General features: G+C 38.7%; 1 protein-coding gene across 1 annotated transcript; it reads left to right on the forward strand.

Moving 5' to 3' along the window:
• The first annotated feature begins 7,374 nt into the window (after window positions 1–7,374).
• LOC124227907 (olfactory receptor 8S1-like) lies at window positions 7,375–8,334 on the forward strand. Its single transcript, XM_046641989.1, has one exon. The coding sequence runs from the start codon at window positions 7,375–7,377 to the stop codon at window positions 8,332–8,334; it is 960 nt and encodes a 319-aa protein (XP_046497945.1).
• Window positions 8,335–18,821: the final 10,487 nt, after the last annotated feature.

Consider the following 18,821-nt stretch of genomic DNA (forward strand, 5'->3'; position numbering starts at 1 on the left):
TTTTGAATTAGGTTTTCATATTCTTTGGATTAACACCCAGAAATGAAATAGCTGGATCCTATGGTAGTTTTATTTTTAGTTTTGAGGACTCTCCACACTGCTATCCATAGTGGATACACCAATTTACAATCCCACCAACAGTGTACGAGGGTTCTCATTTCTCTATATCCTCTCCAACACTCTTTATTTCTAGTCTTTTTTGAGAATAGCCAACATGTTATGAGCTAACAGGTGTGAGGAGATATCTCATTGTGGTTTTGATTTGCATTTCCTTAGTAATTACTGATGTTGAACATCTTTTCATGTGCTTGTTGGCCATATGAATGTCTTTTTTGGAAAAATGTCTATGCAGGTCCTCTGCCCACTTTTTAATTGGGTTGTTTGTTTTTTGTTGTTGAGTTTTATGAGTTCTTCATATCTTTTTGATATTAACCCCCCTTGTCAGATAAATGATTTCCAAGCATCTTCTCCCACTCAGTATGTTGCCTTTTTCGTTTTGATGATGGTTTCCTTTGCTGTGCAGAGGTTTTTAGTTTGATGTAGTCCCATTTGTTTATTTTGCTTTTGTTTCCCTTGCCTTTTGAGTCTGACCTACAAAGACATTGTTAAGACTGATATCAAGGAGCTTACCACCTATGTTTTCTTCTGGGAGTTTTATGGTTTCAAGTCTTACATTCAAGTCTTTAATCCATTTTGAGTTTTTGTGTATGGTGTAAGATAGTTGTCTAATTTCATTCTTTTGCATGTGTCTATCCAGTTTTCCAAACACTATTTATTGAAGAGAGTTTCCCTTCTCCATTGTGTGTTCTTGGCCCCTCTGTTGTAGATTAATTGTCCATATATATGTGGGTTTATTCCTGGGCTCTCAATTCTGTTCCATTGATCTATGTGTCTGTTTTGTGCCAACACCATACTGTTTTGATTACTATAGCTTTGCAGCATAGTTTGAAATAGATTGTGATCCCTGCTTTGTTCTTTTCTCTCAAGATTGCTTTGGCTATTTGAGATCTTCCCTGGTTTCATACAAATTTTAGAATTATTTGTCCTACTTCTGTGGAGTGTGTTGTTGGAATTTTGATAGGGATTGCATTGAATCTGTAGATTTCTTTGAGTAGTATGAACATTTTAATAATTTTGATTCTTCCAATCCATGAACATGAAATCTCTTTCCATGTATGCGTATCTCCTTTGATTTCTTTCATCGGTGTTTTATAGTTTCAGAGTACAGGTCCTCCACCTCTTGGTTAAGTTTATTCCTAGGTATTTTATTCTTTTTGATGCAATTGTAAATGGGATTGTTTTGTTAATTTCTCTTCTGGTAGTTTGTTATTAGTGTATAAAAATGCCAAAGATTTCCATATATTGATTTTGTATCTTGCAACTTTACTAAATTTGTTTATTAGTTCTAACAGTTTTTTGGTGGAGTTTTTAGGGTTTTATAGAGAAAGAGTTTCTGATTTTAAAATAGTATACTTAAAATTAGCTGTCCATAGATGTATGGTTTTATTTCTGGGCTTTCATTTCTGTTCCATTGATCTGTGTGTTGGAAACTAGACTTTTGACGGTGGACACGATGCAGTCTATATAGAAGTCGATATATAATGATGTATGCCTGAAATTTACACCATGTTATAAGCCAATTGACCTCAATAAAATAAAAAAATAAAATAGTATATTGAGCACATGATGCAATTTCTCTTCCAAGAAGGTGCTCAAAAAACCCTGAAAAAATATAAAAGAGAATTTTTTAAGTGAGTTTGTCTATATTTAAATCAAAAGGGTGATTTCTTAAAGGACCAGAAAATAGGTAATTGCTAAGGAACTGAGGGCAGCTCTGATGATATTAAAGTGGGAAATGGTAGCCAGAAAGTTATGCAGAGGCCAGCAGAAAAGTACCAACATATATAGTAAGAGTTCCACGAGTGTAAGGGTAAAAGCCAGGAGCAGGGAAAGTCAAAGGGCACCAACAGGGACTTTGGCTGGGGTAATGTGTGAGCAAGTACATATGGCACTGGGCAGGCAGCTGCAACATGGTTATGTGTTTCCTTGTAGGAGCAGTATGTGGGATGAAGAGAGACCTCAGGGCCTCTGAGTGGCTGATGATGTCAGGGAAGAACAGTAAATAGTGGAGGCCAGAAGAACAGCTGCTAATGTACCCCATCTGGCAGCATATGCCCAGTTATTATCCAATTTATCCAAAAAAAGTATGGAGCACAAGCCCTAGAGGCTGCTTCTACTTCTCCCCCAAGGTGAACTGCACAAGCAGAAGTACCTGACTGTGTAGTTGGGAACCTTAATTGCAAAGGTTGTAATTAAAATAGAAAAAAATAAAAATGTATATATAATACACTAAAAAAAATGCCCAGGACCTATGTGAAGAAAATAAAAAAATTAAGCTGTAAACAAAAAGAAAAGACCCAAAGAAAAGATAGAACATATTGTAAAGGTTATTCCCAAATTAATATATTGGTAAACAATAATTCAGTTGAAATCTCAAGAGAATTTTTCAAACCAAAAATTTGATTCTGAAATGAAATTATAAGAATAAGCAAGCAATAACAGAAAATAAAAAATACGAAAATAAGGGACTGGCACTACTAGGTATTAAAGCACAGATTGTATCTACACTCAGGGAGACAATGTAGAGCCACTGTAAGGTCAGATAGATCAAGGAAGAGAACAGGAAACCTAGAAATAAAGCCTGTAAATACAGAAATTTAGAACAGGTTTATGAGCCCTCATCGCCAATTCAAAAATCTCAAAAAGCTCTGAAAACAAAACATTTTTTTCAAAACCAGTTTGGAGGCAAAACTGGAAGTTAACTGACATGAGGTTATCCGAAACCTTTTTAAATCCCGCTTAGAAGGGGGTACTCGGAAGTTTCACTGCAGAAACAGCAATGTGTTTGAGTGCTGGGTGCAGCAGAGGTGTTACAGAATGCGCGGTATATTCCATATATATCTTTTCTGAAGTGTTGGGACAATCTCAGAAATAGATTAAAATATAAAGGAGTGAGAGTAAAATTTTCACTAACTTGTCCTTTCCTTTGTGTCTCAAACAGAAAAGTGTCTAATTCAGTGTTTTTATATGTAGAAGCCTTTGAAAGCAGTTGACTTTATTACTCAAGGAAGGGCTCCAAACTCCGTTATATTTTAAGGCTGCTTATGGAAGAGAGGGGGTTACTAATTGTTCCTGCTTACTTTAAATGGATAAACATAAGTAGTTTCTACGTATAAGCTGAGTGGAGAGGCTCAATGGAAAAGGAGAGACAGCAGAAGAGAAAGAGCATGGTTGATCTAGGGAGATACTCAAAGAGAAGGGTCAGGATAGGATTCAGAGCAGAGAGAGGCACTGACCAGAGATGAAGGAGTGTGGCCTCCTCCCCAAGCTGGAGGGGAGAAAAGAAGGACAACTCCATGTGTGGGGATTCGGAAGTTGGAGGTTTCCCATAGCAGGAACAGGAACATTTCCTCTGTAAATTATCAGGTGAGAGTTAGGAATGTTAGGTTAAGGGAGTAGGTAGCTTCAGGAGAGCAAGGAAACCATTGAATTTGTCACAGTGGGAAAGGGGAGTGTGTGTACTTGGGTGGAGACGGGGAGAGAGAGAGACTGTGTGTCTGTATGCGTGTGTGTGTGTGTGTGTGTGTGTGTGTGTGTGTTTTCAGAACCCCAGGACTATCAGGGACTAAAGAAGCCCTAAGCAGAGTCTCATACCTTGAAGTTCACCGAGTCCTCTCCTCCCCTATTAGCAAAGCAGTTTGTAGCTAGGAGCCTTCTATACTCTTGTGTCCTCCTCTGGCCACAACAGTAATAGTAGCTTGTCCATCTTCAGACTGAGGGCCCCTTTTGCTCTGGCTACTGCTGCCTCCCCATGGGCAGTGAACTGTTCCTGGCTCCTGGGAGTACTCACTCAATAACTATCTCTAGGGCCCACCTGGCACAAGATTACCAAGAAGCTGATGAAGAAAGAAATATAAGTTACATGAACTGAGCATGAGCTTTCCTCAGGACTGAGGGAGACAAAAGAAGAGTAGATGATAAGGAAGAGTACCAGATTCTCTTAGAGTCAAAAAGACTCAAAACAGCATTAACTGGATGCCTTAACACTTCAGGCTTTACCAAGAAGAGACCTTGAAGAGGGCTGCTTTGAGTTTGAACATGACTCCAGACCTAGCATTGATTGGGCACTAAGCCTGCTTTGTGCCGAATCCTGTTGGACCCCTCTGCAGAAGACGCCTACTGCTGGACGTTCTTTTACATGCTGGAGCCCTGCTTTGGAGACAGTTGACAGCCTGGCTCAAATTGCAGAGTATAGTTTGCACCCAGGACAGCCCTACTCAGTGAGGAGGTAAGTGAGTCAGACATACCTCTAACTCAACCAAGGGCTTCAAATGTTCTCAAGGAAGGATCTGGATGGGCACCAGTTCTACATTTCTTATTAGAACTGGCAACTGGACCAAGGATGGGGAAGATTGTTGCTCAAAGTCAGAAAATTAAGTAGTAACTATCCTACAAGTTTGAGCTGTCTCCCCACTTGCCCATTTGGGACTTTTCTGTTTTGTTTCTTCATGCACCAGAGTTTGAACAACAACAAAAAAAAAACTTTTTTAAGAAGGAGGATGGGTGGAGTGGTGAATATGGAAACCAAAGAGGTAGTCTTTCTCCCTACCTCTGTCCAAAGTTACCCTAAGTCACTTGTTTTCAAAATTATTTTCTTTGCTAAATATTTTGTTCGTTGGAAAAAAAAAAAAAAAAAAAAAAGCTCACTGAGAAAGCTACCTATATACAAAACAGATAAATGAGGAGCTATGGTGATTGTAGTACATGGGGATTGGGGGAGAGACCCACACGTGACTAGCCTCTTCGTGCCTGTGGTGGCCCCTGTCAGCACTGGGCATACATTGGGCTCTGTGGAACCCCAAAAAGGACTCTGGAAAACTTTCACTGGAGTCTGGGATCCTAGGGATTTCTAAGGCTCATTGAGGCTAGTGTTCTGCCTCCAGATGGGATCAAAATGTGGCATAGTAGCTTCTGGAAGAGTGTAATATGAGTGTGGAAGATTTTTTAAAAAGTGAAATTTGCTACTGTTTTTAGGAAAGAGGACAAGAAGGGAACTTTTATTTATATGAGTAAATCCTAATCCTTCACATCTACAATGACTTACTTGATTCATCACCACCAGGACTTCTTCAGGTGCTTCAGGAAGGGAAACAGGATGGGAAACTAGAAGGGCCATCTCTGATACTCTAATCCTCCACCTCTGCAGAGTTCCACTTCTTTTAGTCTGAATTGCTCTTGGTCCTCAATCTGGCTTTTCCCCTGGCCCAGAAGCCCCCATCTGTGTTCTAAGAGGTGAAACCCCTGATACCCATATCTCTGTGAGCACTGGGACATCCTCGGTAAGAAGTTCCAGACAAGTCAATGGCCCAAACTTCCAAGCCACCTCATATACCTGCCTGTGTTCCCAAGTCACCTCAGGAGAAAGCATAATCTCCAAACTAGGAAATATTTTTCCCATAAACAAACTTTTGCAGTGTTTCAAAGTAGGAAAATCATGGGATTTGGAGTCCGAGAACCTTGGATGAGAGTCCCAACTCCACCACTTTGTAAAGTCTATGACTCTGTATGTCACTTAACCTTTCCGACCCACAGAAATGGGGTTAGTAATAGTATGCCACAAGGTTTTCTAAGGATTAAATGAGGTCAAGAGCATACAGACCTTGTTAGAGTGCCTGACATAAATTATGCATTAAATAAGAGTTATTATCATATGAGTAAGGGTGTTAGTAGGTGGTGGCAGGAAGGAGGATGTGTGAAATGAGGTTTGAGAGAGTCAAGGCAAGGAGGAAAAAAAGTAAGATGTTTTGCTGATGGGTTAAAACATGTAAAATGCAGGCGGTAAGTCAGTGTATCCCACCAGGAGAGGGAGAATGTCTGGAGAGAAGAAATGATGAAGAAATCTTGGGAATCAGGCTTGGAGGGACTGGAAGCCAGAAAGCACTTTTCCTATTTTTAAAAAAAATGCATTCAGTGAAAACATAATCTTACAGAATAAATGAAATATTTAATTTAAAAAGTATGCATGAACTTGACACTCAACAGTTCACAAATTTTTATTTACCATATTCCATTTCAGTCTTCCTCATATAGGGTTTTTTTAACTTTTATAAAATATTTCATAGATTATGAAGACTTTTCACATTTGGCCTCATTTTTATCCCCATTTTGCATTTGAGAAGGTTATATCTTGAATAGGTTTTGCAGCCAGTAATCAGCAAGAGCCTTATGACTCTGAGTCTAGTGCTCATTTTACCACCACAGCAGCTGCTGTAGAACCTTAGGGTATATTGCAAATCCACAGGACCAAGGAAAATGGTGGTCCATCCTGTCCCCTTAATCCACACCAGTCTCAGTGCAAAATTCCTTAAATCCACAAATATTTATTGTCTGTGTATGAAGCAGTTGAAAGAGAACTGGATGTGAAATCAGAAAATCTGGCCTATTCTTGGCTCTGAGACCATGCAGCTATGGTGCAAGTCATGTCACCCTTCTGTCCCACATTGTCCTCATCTAGAAATATGAGGTCAGATAACACATCTCTGTTTACACGTCAGAAAAGATGTACAAGAATTTAAGCTCTAATTGTTCTGGAAAGTAGCCTCCCACAAAAGGATCTCTCTTGCTTTGCCTCTGGTGTCTTTCTACTTGTTGCAACTTCTCGGGTTCACCAGGTCTTGGATGATATCAGGTGCTGAGGAAACGCTGTGGAAGAGCATGAGAGGTTAGAGACTGTGAGGGGTCTATCATCTAAAAAGTGACAGGGCTGGTAGCAATGAGTTTAAAAGAAGAGTTTGTAGCTCAGGAAGCATTCATTCTTTCATTTGATAAATGTTGATTTAGAGCCTTCTACCCAGGTCTACTTCATTGACTGCAACACTTTCCTGATCCTCTTCTCTTACTAAAAAATTACAGAGTCAGTTTCAATTACTGTGCACTTAGGAATGCATCTGTGGACAAAAAAAAGAAAAAACAGACAAAGATGCTGGCCTTTGTATAATATAAATTCTAGCAGTTAGAGATAAATTCTTTTCATGTACTAAATGAGTCAATTATCCAATATATTAAAAAGTGTTAAATGTTACAGGGAAAAAGAAGGTGAACTTGATAAGGAGAACTTAGGCAGGAGAAAGTTGCAATGTTTAATAGGGTAGTCAGAAATTTCTCTATCCTGAGATCCAATTTCTGGCTTGATACTAAAAAGTGAATCCTTTATAGGTTAAAAAAGAATCCTATTCACTGAGAATGACTCAGCTCATTGCCCCACCAAGTGAGTAAGTATTTGCTTCTTTTTGGGGATAGTATATCTAAGAAACCATGAAAAATCTTAGCATCATTGAAGAATTTGTGCTTCTGGGATTGTCCAGTGACACAGATATTCAGACCGTGCTCTTTGTTCTCTTCCTGGGAATTTACCTCCTGACCCTGATGGGGAACCTGATGATGATCCTGGTGATCAGGTCCGATTCCCACCTCCACACCCCCATGTACTTCTTCCTTGGACATTTGTCTTTCCTAGACATGTGCTACTCTTCAGTCACTGTGCCCAAGATGCTGAAGAATTTCCTGTCTCAGAAGAAAACCATCTCGGTGTGGGGCTGTATCACCCAGAGTTTCTTTTTCATTCTTTCTGGGGGTGCTGAGAGCTGCTTGCTCTCTGCTATGGCCTATGACCGCTATGCTGCCATCTGCCACCCTCTGCTCTACACTGTGGTCATGAATAGACCTCTCTGCACTGCAATGGTCAGTGCAGCATGGATGACGGGGTTTCTGAACTCACTAGTGAATAATCTTTGTATCCAGAGCTTAAAGTTCTGTGGTCCCAATATCATCTCCCACTTCAGTTGTGAACTGCCTTCACTCTTTCCTCTGTCCTGCAGTGATCCCATGGCTAACACCATCCTGCTGGCTGGGTCTACTGCATTTCTGGGACTTGTGACACTTCCCCCGATCCTCTTTTCTTACTCAAAAATCATGTTTGCTATCCTAAGTATCTCCTCCTCTGGGGGCCGAGGCAAAGCCTTCTCCACCTGCTCCTCCCACCTCACCGTGGTGCTCTTGTTCTATGGGACAGCTCTATTCAGGTACATCAGTCCCCCTTCTGGATCAGTCCTGGAGCGAGTTGTCTCCATACAGTATGGTGTGATCACATCCTTGATAAACCCCCTCATCTACAGCCTCAAGAACCAGGAGGTGAAGGCAGCTCTGCAGAGGACGCTGCATCAGCAAATGTGTGTCTTCGGCGTAAGAAATGGCAACAGGATGTTTGCTCTATAAGAGAATCAATCTACAAGGAGGGAGAAATTTGCAAGCTCAGAGCTCCTGTAGAACTTGGGTTTTCAATTAAATTCAAGTATATTTGTTTTTTATTCAAACTGAAGAGACTTCCAAAAGCTGAGAAATATAGTCAGAGAAGTATTTGGCCCATCGTGGGTCTGAGGAAAAAGGTTCAGAATATGTCAGCTCCTACCACAGCCTTTGACAATTAGTCCAGAAGGGGTGACCTCCTTACAGTTGAGGAGGCTGAACAAGAACAAGACCCAGAGCCCACAACTTTTACCTATGGAGTTACACAAAGGAGTCCATTAATAAAAGGGCACGGCACAAGTAATCTAGATACAGATAAGGATCCAGAACGAGACAGTTCAGCACCCATAACTGGTGGCACCATAAGCACCAAATGGCATGTGTACCTGCAGATTGTCAAAGAATAGCAAAAACAATGAATGAACATATTAAATGCCCATAAACAAAAGAATTGATAAAGCAAAGGTGGTATGTACATACAATAGAATATTATTCAGCTTTCAAAAAAGAAGGAAATCTTGCAATATGTGACAATATGGATGAACCTTGAGGACATTATGTTAAGTGAGATAAGCCATTCACATTAGGACAAACACTTCATGATTTACTTATATGAGATGCCACAAGCAGTCAAGTTCATAGAAGCAGAAAGTAGAGTGGTTGTTGCCAAGGGCCGGGACAGGGAGAAGTGGGAAGTTGCTGTTCAGTATAGAGTTTCAGTCATGCAAGAAGAAAATGTTCTAGAGATCTCCTGTACAACAATGTGCATACAGTTAACAATACTGTATGCTCAAAAAATTGTTAAGAGGGTAAAACCCACATTATGTGTTTTTTTCACAACAAAATAAAAAGAATAAACACTGTTATACTAAAAATTGGTATTGTATTTTATTACCGCCTCTTCCCCGAAAACATACATAACAAAATGTAGCATTTGTATTCAATGTATATACATATTGTAAACCATAAAAAAATCAGTAGCAGTTGCCTAATGTAAATTAACACATCAAGACAACAGAATTTTCATCTATTATCTTAACAAATGTAAAGAAATATCAAGAAAAACAATGATAAAATGGCCAAACAGATATATGTATACCTTGTTGACTATGCTTTATATTAGTTAAATTCTTTCAGGAATCAATCTAGTTCTATGTATTAAGAGCCATAACATGATTGTGCAGGTTTTAAAACCCTATCCTTATTATGAGTGAAGAAGTTCTCATACTTTCCCCAAAATGGAGATGCACAGTTCCAATAGTCATTGTATCTACTCCTGGCTATATTAATCACTCCTCAAATTTCATCACAGTCCCGCTAAATAATCTGCTCATTATAGATTAAACTGGGAGTTTGCCACTTGCGCAAGGCACCAACAGACATGGAGGGCCCACATCCCCATCCCCTGTCTTCATGCCCCTTCCACATGACACAAACAGATGTGAATGGTGAGCAGCCCTGTCCTCACATGCCACTCATGCAACCCTGACAGAGACAATTGGTTTGAACAGCCCACACAGGGACACCTCTTGAATGCCTAGCTCTGGTGATCAGGGGGAATTGTGCTTCTGGGCCCCAAGTAACACCTTCTACACAAGACCCCTCATTCAAGACTGGAATAGGTAGTGGATTTTCTTTATACATAGAAACAAACACAGAGAGTCAGGCAAAATGAGAAGATGGAGGAATATGTTCCAAATGAAAGAACAAGACAAAATATCAGGAAAAGACATTAATGAAGTGAAGATAAGCAGTCTCCCTGACAAAGAGTTCTAAGCAGTGGTCATAAAGTTTCTCACCAAACTTAAGTATAGATGAACACAGATCAACAGAGAGAGAAAATATAAAAAAATTCCAAACATAACTTACAGTGCTAAAGAATACAGTAACTGAACTGAAAAATACATTAGAGAGGTTCTACAGCAGACTGGGTGAAACCAAAGTTCAGGTCAGTGAATTGGAAGACAAAGCAATAGAACTCAGCCAGACAGAAAAGCTAAAAGAAAAAAGAATTTTAAAAACTGAAGATAACTTAAGGGACCTTTCGGAAACATCAAGTGGAATATTGTTCACATTATAGAGATCCAGAGGAGAAGAGAGAGAGAAAGGGCCAGAAAACTTGTTTGAAGAAATAATGGGCTGAAAACTTCCTTAATCTGGGGAAGGAAACAGATGTACAGGTCCAGGAAGCTCAGAGAGCTCCAAATAAGATAAACCCAAAGAGATCCACACCAAGAGACATTATAATTAAAATAGTAATCAAAACAATATGGTATTGGCATAAAAATAGACACACAGATCAATGGAACAGAATTGAGAACACAGAAATGAACCCAGATGTTTATGAGCAATTAATTTATGAGAAAAGATCCAAGAGCATACATGGATAAATGACAGTCTGTTCAATAAATGGTGTTTGGAAAACTAGACAGCCACATGCAAAAGAAAAACTAGACCACTATGTTACACCATACAGAAAAATTAACTCAAAATTGATTAGAGTCTTGAATGTAAGACCCAAAACCATAAAATTCCTAGAAGAAAATATAGGCTGTTAGCTCCTTGACATTAGTCTTAGCAATATCTTTGTGGATTTGACTCCAAAGGCAAGGGAAACAAAAGCAAAAATAAACAAATGGGACTACATCAAACTAAAAAGCTGCTGCAAAGCAAAGGAAACCATTATCAAAATGAAAAGGCAACCAACTGGATGGGGGAAGATATTTGCAAGTCATATATCTGACAAGGGGCTAATAGTCAAAATATATAAATAACTCATATAATTCGACAAAAACAGCAAACAACTGAATTAAAAAACGTGCAAAGGACCTGAATAGACATTTCTCAAAAGAAGGAATACAGATGGCCAATAGGCACATGAAAAGATGTTCCACATCACTAATTATTAGAGAAATGAAAATCAAAACCACAATGAAATATCTTACACCTGTTCTAATAGCTATTGTCAAAAAGACAAGAAATAGCAAGTGTTGGAGAGGATGTGGAAAAAAGAGAACTCTTGTGCACTGTTGGTGGGAATGTAAATTGGTGCAGCCACTATGGAAAACAGTATGGAGAGTTCTCAAAAAATTAAGACTAGAATTGCCATAGGATCCAGCTATTCCATTTCTGGTTGTTTATCTGAAGAATACAAAAACACTAATTCAATAATATATATGCATCTCTATCTTCACTGTAGCATTATTTAAAATAGGCAAGTTATAGAAACATCTTAAGTGTCCATCAATGATGAATGGATAAAGAGGATGTGGTCTATATACAAAATGGAATACTACTCAGTCATACAAAAGAATGAAATCTTGCCATTTGCCACAACTTGGATGCACCCTGAGGATATTATGCTAAGTGAAATAGTCAGATGGAGAGAGACAAAATACCATATGATTTCAGAAACAAATGCATAGATACAGAGAAAATGTTAGAGGTTACCAGAGGGGAAGGAGGTTGAGGTGGGCAAAATGGATGAAGGGAATCAATTGTGTGGTGATGGGTGTTAACTACACTTTTGGAGGTTATCACTTTGTAGTGTATACACATGTAGCATTAAAATGTACACCTGAAACCTGTATAATGTTATATGCTAATTTTACCTCAATAATAATAAAAATAAAGACTAAACTGGGAGTGACATCAGCAAAATGAAGGAACAGGAAGTCTAAACCCTCCTTCCCCCACAGAAACACTGATGTAAAACGATACATGGACCAAAATATCTTTATGAGAATTTTAGATTCCAGATAAGAAGTTTCAATACCCCAGATAAACACAAAAACCAAGAACAGCCACATTGAAACAGATACGAAGAGCAATTTCACTTTACCTGCATTAGCCCCTTCCCCAAACTGCACAGCTCAGGGCCAAGAGAGACAGCCTCAGCCAATGACTTCTCCCATGGTAGGGGAGAGAGAATGTAGTATGCACTCAGCCTCCCAGCCTTTCAGTGCACTCCCCAAGGGGCTGGTTTCTGTCTCACCTCACACCAAGTGCTGAAGGAACCAACACATTCCAGATGCCTAGAACAGATTGGAACAAAGGAAAAGCAGAAAGTGGCTTCCTGCTGCCAGCATGTATTGTCAAGATTGGGCAAAGGTACAGAACTGAGGTTTCTCCTTCAGGAGGAAGAGAGATAAGTGGAGCATGCCTCCAGTGTCCCCAGCCTTTCAGTGCACCCTTGGAATGGTTGGTTTCTGTGTTGCCTCACATCAAGTGCTGAAGGAACCAACATAGACACCAGAGGAAAAAGAGATAACAGCCTCCAGAAAAAAAAAAGACTGAACTCCAGGGGCATTTAGGAACAAAGGCAGAGAATCTCTAGCTAGACTTACTGGTGAAGGTCTTTCCCAGTCAAAGCCATCTATACACCAGGAGAGGTGATTGTTTCTTCAAATGTGCAGACATCAACACAAAGCTACAAGGGGCACAAAAAATTAGGAAAATATGGCATGATCAAATATATAAAATAAATCTCCAGTAACTGGCCCTAAAAATAGAGATCTGTTAATTTCCTGACAAAGAATTCAAGACAATCTTCTAAGAAAAGCTCAGTGAGTTACAGTAGAACACAGACAATTAAATAAAATCAGGAAAATGATAATATCAACTAAGAGATAGAAAGAATAAAGAAGAACCAATCATAAATATTGGAGCTGAGTACAGATTGAAGGTTGCCAGAGGTGGGGGGTGAGGGTGGGTAAAATGGATGAAGGTGGTGAAAAGGTACAAACTTCCAGTTATAAGATAAATAAGTGCTGGGGATGTGATATGCAGCATGATGACTATAGTTAACATTACTGTACTGTTGTGAAGAGAGTAGATCTTAAAATTTCTCATCACTAGAAAAAAAATTATAACTATGTGTGGTAACTGATGTTAACTAAACTTATTGTGGTAATCATTTCACAATATATACATATATCAAATAATTATGTTGTACACCTAAAACTAATACAGTGTAAAACATCAATTACGTCTCAGTTAGGAAAAAAAACACCTCGCCATTAAAAAAAATGCCCACAAAGATAAAGAAAAAGAGAAAAACTGGCAATGGCACTGTGGACTTAAAACGGGAGGAACAGTTGATAAAGTGGAATTTCAACTAACCATTTTATTGATGATGATGATGGATTGAAAACATATTCTTAAACTATATTCCATGAGCTCTTCCCTCTTACACAGAATATGACAGATGATATCAAAAACCAGGAAATATATTTGACACCCCCCCATATTGCATTTTACTCCAGTATTCAGGTTCTTTGCTGACCATGAACAAATACTGACTGAACCAGTGAGAAGTAAAGTTATATCAGTTACCTTCTCTTTCCTCTGCCTAATCTCATTAGCATCTGTCTCCCCATGCATTCAGAAACAACTCCCAGAAACAACACAACAGAAAGAGGGATTCTGTGGATCAGGAATTGGAAAGAGCAGAGCAAGGATGACTTTTCTATGCTTCACTGCATCCGGGCCTCAGCTGCGAAGACTCAAGGGCTGGGGGCAAGTCAACAGCTGGGGGTGGAACAATCTAAATGCTTCTTTTTTTTGTTTGTTTTTTTATTTTAGCTTTTCTATTTTTTTTATTGAGTTAATGATAGGTTACAATCTTGTGAAATTTCAGTTGTACATTAATGTTTGTCATTTGTGTTGTAGGTACACCACTTCACCCTTTGTGCCCACCCCCCACCCCACCTTTCCCCTGGTATCCACTAAACTGTTCTTAGTCCATAATTTTAAATTCCTCATATGAGTGGAGTCATACACAGATTATCCTTCTCTAACTGGCTTATTTCACTTAACATAATTCCCTCAAGGTCCATCCATGTTATTGCAAATGGAATGATTTTGTTCTGTTTTGCAGCTGAGTAGTATTCCATTGTATATATGTACCACATTTTCTTTATCCATTCGTCTGTTGATGGGCACTTAGGTTGCTTTCATGTCTTGGCTATTGTAAATAATGCTGCAATGAACATTGAGGTGCATAGGACTTTTGGGATTGCTGACTTCAAGCTCTTTGGATAAATACCCAGTAGTGGGATGGCTGGATCGTATGGTAGTTCTATTTTTAATTTTTTGAGGAATCTCCATACTGTTTTCCATAGTGGCTGCACCAGTTTGCATTCCCAACAGCAGTGTATGAGGGTTCCTTTTTCTCCACAACCTCTCCAACATTTGTTACTGTTAGTTTTAGATACTTTTGTCATTCTAATGGGTGTAAGGTGCTATCTTAGTGTAGTTTTGATTTGCATTTCCCTGATGATCAGCGATGATGAACATCCTTTCATGTGCCTATTGGCCATCCGTATATCTTCCTTGGAGAAATGTCTGTTCATGTCTGCAGCCCATTTTTTGATTGGGTTGTTTGATTTTTTGTTGTTGAGTTGTGAGAGTTCTTTATATATTATGGATATTAAGCCTTTGTCAGATATATAACTTGCAAATATTTTTTCCCAGTCAGTGGGTTGTTTTTTTGTTTCAATCCTGTTTTCATTTGCCTTGTAGAAGCTCTTTAGTCTGATGAAGTCCCATTTGTTTATTCTTTCTATTGTTTCCCTTCTCTGAGAAGGCATGGTGTCTGAAAATATCCTTTTAATAGTGATGTTGAAGAGTGTACTGCCTACGTTTTCTTCCAGAAGCCTTATGGTTTCAGGTCTCACCTTTACGTCTTTGATCCATTTTGAGTTTATTTGGGTGAATGGTGAAAAAGAATGGTCAATTTTCATTCTTTTACATGTGGCTTTCCAGTTTTCCCAGCACCATTTGTTGAAAAGACTTTCTTTTCTCCATTGTATGCCCTCAGCTCCTTTGTCAAAGATAAGCTGTCCATAGATGTGTGGTTTTATTTCTGGGCTTTCAGTTCTGTTCCATTGATCTGTGCACCTGTTTTTGTACCAGTACCATGCTGTTTTGATTACTGTAGCTTTGTAGTATGTTTTGAAGTCAGGGATTGTGATGCCTCCCGTTTTGTTCTTTTTTCTCAGGATTGCTGTAGAAATTCGGGGTCTTTTGTTGCCCCATATGAATTTTAGGATTCTTTGTTCTAATTCTGTAAAGAATGTCATTGGGATTCTGATTGGGATGGCGTTGAATCTGTAGGTTGCTTTAGGTAGAACGGACATTTTAACTATGTTTATTCTTCCAATCCATGTACATGGAATGTCTTTCCATCTCCTTATGTCGTCATCCAATTCTCTCAGAAAGGCCTTGTAATTTTCATTATATAGGTCCTTCACTTCCTTAGTTAAATTTACCCCAAGGTATTTTATTCTTTTTGCTGCGATTGTGAATGGTATTGTGTTCTTGAGTTCTTCTTCTGTTAGTTCGTTATTGGAACATAGAAATGCTACTGATTTATGCAAATCGTTTTGTACCCTGCAACTTTGCTGTAGTTGCTGATTACTTCTAAGAGTTTTCCAATGGATTCTTTGGGGTTTTCTATATATAAGATCATGTCGTCTGCAAACAGTGAGAGTTTCACTTCTTCCCTCCCTATTTGGATTCCTTTTATTCCTTTTTCTTGCCTGATTGCTCTGGCCAGGACCTCCAGTACTATGTTAAATAAGAGTGGTGATAGAGGGCACCCTTGTCTCGTTCCTGTTTTCAGGGGGATGGCATTCAGTTTTTGCCCATTGAGTATGATGTTGGCTATGGGTTTGTCATATATGGCCTTTATTGTGTTGAGGTAGTTTCCTTCTATGCCCATTTTGTTCAGAGTTTTTATCATAAATGGCTGTTGGAGCTTGTCAAATGCCTTCTCTGCATCTATTGAGATGATCATGTAGTTTTTATTCCTCAGTTGGTTGATGTGGTGTATCACGTTGATTGATTTGCGGATGTTGAACCATCCCTGTGTCCCTGGTATGAATCCCACCTGATCATGATGTATGATCCTTTTGATGAATTGCTGAATTCTGGTTGCCAAAATTTTGTTTAGAATTCTTGTATCTCTGTTCATCAGTGATATTGGCCTGTAGTTCTCTTTTTTCGTGGTGTCCTTGTCAGGTTTTGGTATCAGCATGATGTTGGCCTCATGGAATGTGTTAGGAAGTGTTCCGTCTTCCCTAATTTTTTGGAATAGCTTGAAAAGGATAGGTGTTAAATCCCCTCTGAAAGTTTGGTAGAATTCCCCAGGAAAGCCATGTGGTCCTGGGGTTTTATTCTTTGGGATGTTTTTGATTGCTGTTTCAATCTCTTTCCTTGTGATTGGTCTGTTCAAATTGTCTGCCTCTTCTTGAGTGATCTTTGGGAGATTGTAGGAGTCCAAGAATTTATCCATTTCCTCTAGGTTATCCATTCTGTTGGCATATAGTTTTTCGTAGTATTCTCTTATAATCCATTGTATTTCTGCAGACTCTGTTGTTATTTCTCCTCGCTCATTTGTGATTTTGTTTATTTGAGCTTTCTCCCTTTTTTTCTTTGTAAGTCTGGCTAGTGGTTTGTCAATTTTATTTATCTTCTCAAAAAACCAGCTCTTTGTTTCGTTGATCCTTTCTACTGCCTTTTTCATTTCAATAGTATTTATTTCTGCTCTGATTTTTATTATTTCTCTCCTTCTGCTGACTTTGGGCTTTATTTGTTCTTTTTTCTCTAGTTCAGTTAGGTGTACTTTAAGATTGTTTATTTGGGATTTTTCTTGTTTGTTAAGATGTGCCTGTATTGTGATGAATTTTCCTCTTAATACAGTTTTTGCTGTATCCCATATGAGTTGGTATGGCATGCTATCATTTTCATTTGTTTCCAGGTATTTTTTGGTTTCTTCTTTAATTTCTTCAATGATCCATTGCTTGTTCAGTAGTGTGTTGTTTAGTCTCCACATCTTTGTGCCTTTCTCGGCTTTTTTCTTGTAATTAATTTCTAGCCTTGTAGCACTATGATCAGAGAAGATGCTTGTTATTATTTCAATTATTGTAAATTTGTAGAGGCTTGTCTTGTTTCCCAACATATGGTCTATCCTTGAGAATGTTCCATGTGCACTTGAGAAGAATGTATATTCAGCTCTTTTAGGGTGAAGTGATCTATATATGTCTATTAAGTCCAATTGTTTTAGTTTTTCATTTAGCTCCACTATTTCCCTGTTGATTTTCTGTCTGGATGATCCATCAATTGATGTGAGTGGGGTGTTGAGGTCCCCTACTATTATTGTGTTGTTTTTAACATCTTCCTTTAGGTCTGTTAATAGTTGCTTTATGAATCTCGGTGCTCCTGTGTTGGGTGCATAGATATTTATAAGCGTTATTTCTTCATGATGAAGTGTCCCTTTGATGATTATATATTGTCCCTCTGTGTCTCTCTTTACCTGTCTTATTTTGAAATCCACTTGGTCTGATATAAGAATTGCAACACCTGCCTTTTTTTCCTTGCTATTAGCTTGAAGTATTGTCCTCCACTCCTTCACCCTGAGCCTGTGTTTGTCCTTGGGGCTGAGGTGTGTTTCTTGGAGGCAACAAATTGTTGGATCTTGTTCTTTAATCCATTTTGCCACTCTGTGTCTTTTTATTGGAGAGTTCAATCCGTTTACATTGAGAGTGATTATTGATGCATGTGGACTTAATGCTGTCAATCTGTCACTCATTATCTTGTTTTCCTGTGTTTCTTTTCCTGTGTACTTTAGACTACCCATTTAATACTGCAATTTCTTATGCTTGGTTTCTTAGATTTTTCCTTATTTATGATTTTTGACTCCGTTCTCTATTTTATTTTAGTGTCTACCTTGAAGGTTTGTATTTAGAATCTCATGTATAATATAGTCTATTCTCTGGTGGTCTCTTACTTACTTGACCAATACTGATTTAGACCCTTTGCTCTTCCCCTCCTAAATAATCTAAATGCTTCTTTAGTCACATATCTGGCATATAGGCTTTGAGGACTCAAAGACTTAGACTGCCCATCAGAGCACCTACATGAGGCCTCACCAGGTAGTTTGGCTCCATCACTGCATGGTAGCCTTAGGATAATCAGAGTTATGTATGGCAGTCCAGGGCTCTGAGTATAAGTGTTCCTCAGGGAACAATGTGAAAGTAGCATGGTTTCTTCTGGCTTTACCTTGGAAGGCATACATTGTCACTTCTGCTGCACTCTTGGCTATAAGTGAGTCTAAGCCCCCCCCCCAAATTTGAGGTCAAGGGCAGACCCACTTTTCAATGGGAAGAATGTTAAGAGAGATATTATGTCATGTTTAAAAAATAGAATATGGTGCAGCCTGTAACAAAAGAAAGGAAGGAAGGAAAGAAAGAGGGAAGGAAGGAAAGAAGGAAAGAGAGAAAGAATAAAAGAAAGAAGGAAAAAAAGAAAGAAGAGGAAAAATACTGGAGTTGAAGAATATAATGACTGCAATGAAAAATTCACTAGAGGGATTCAACAGCAGACTTGATCAAACAGAAGAAATAATCCATGAACTCAAAGACAGATCATTTCAAATTATCCAGTCAGAGGAGCAA

The sequence above is a fragment of the Equus quagga genome, chromosome 1 (assembly GCF_021613505.1).
Source record: "Equus quagga isolate Etosha38 chromosome 1, UCLA_HA_Equagga_1.0, whole genome shotgun sequence".
NCBI lineage: Eukaryota > Metazoa > Chordata > Mammalia > Perissodactyla > Equidae > Equus > Equus quagga.

Bases quoted from the DNA above. Each gene is read 5' to 3' on its own strand.
- LOC124227907 (XM_046641989.1), top strand. From the start codon at position 7,375: ATGAAAAATCTTAGCATCATTGAAGAATTTGTGCTTCTGGGATTGTCC.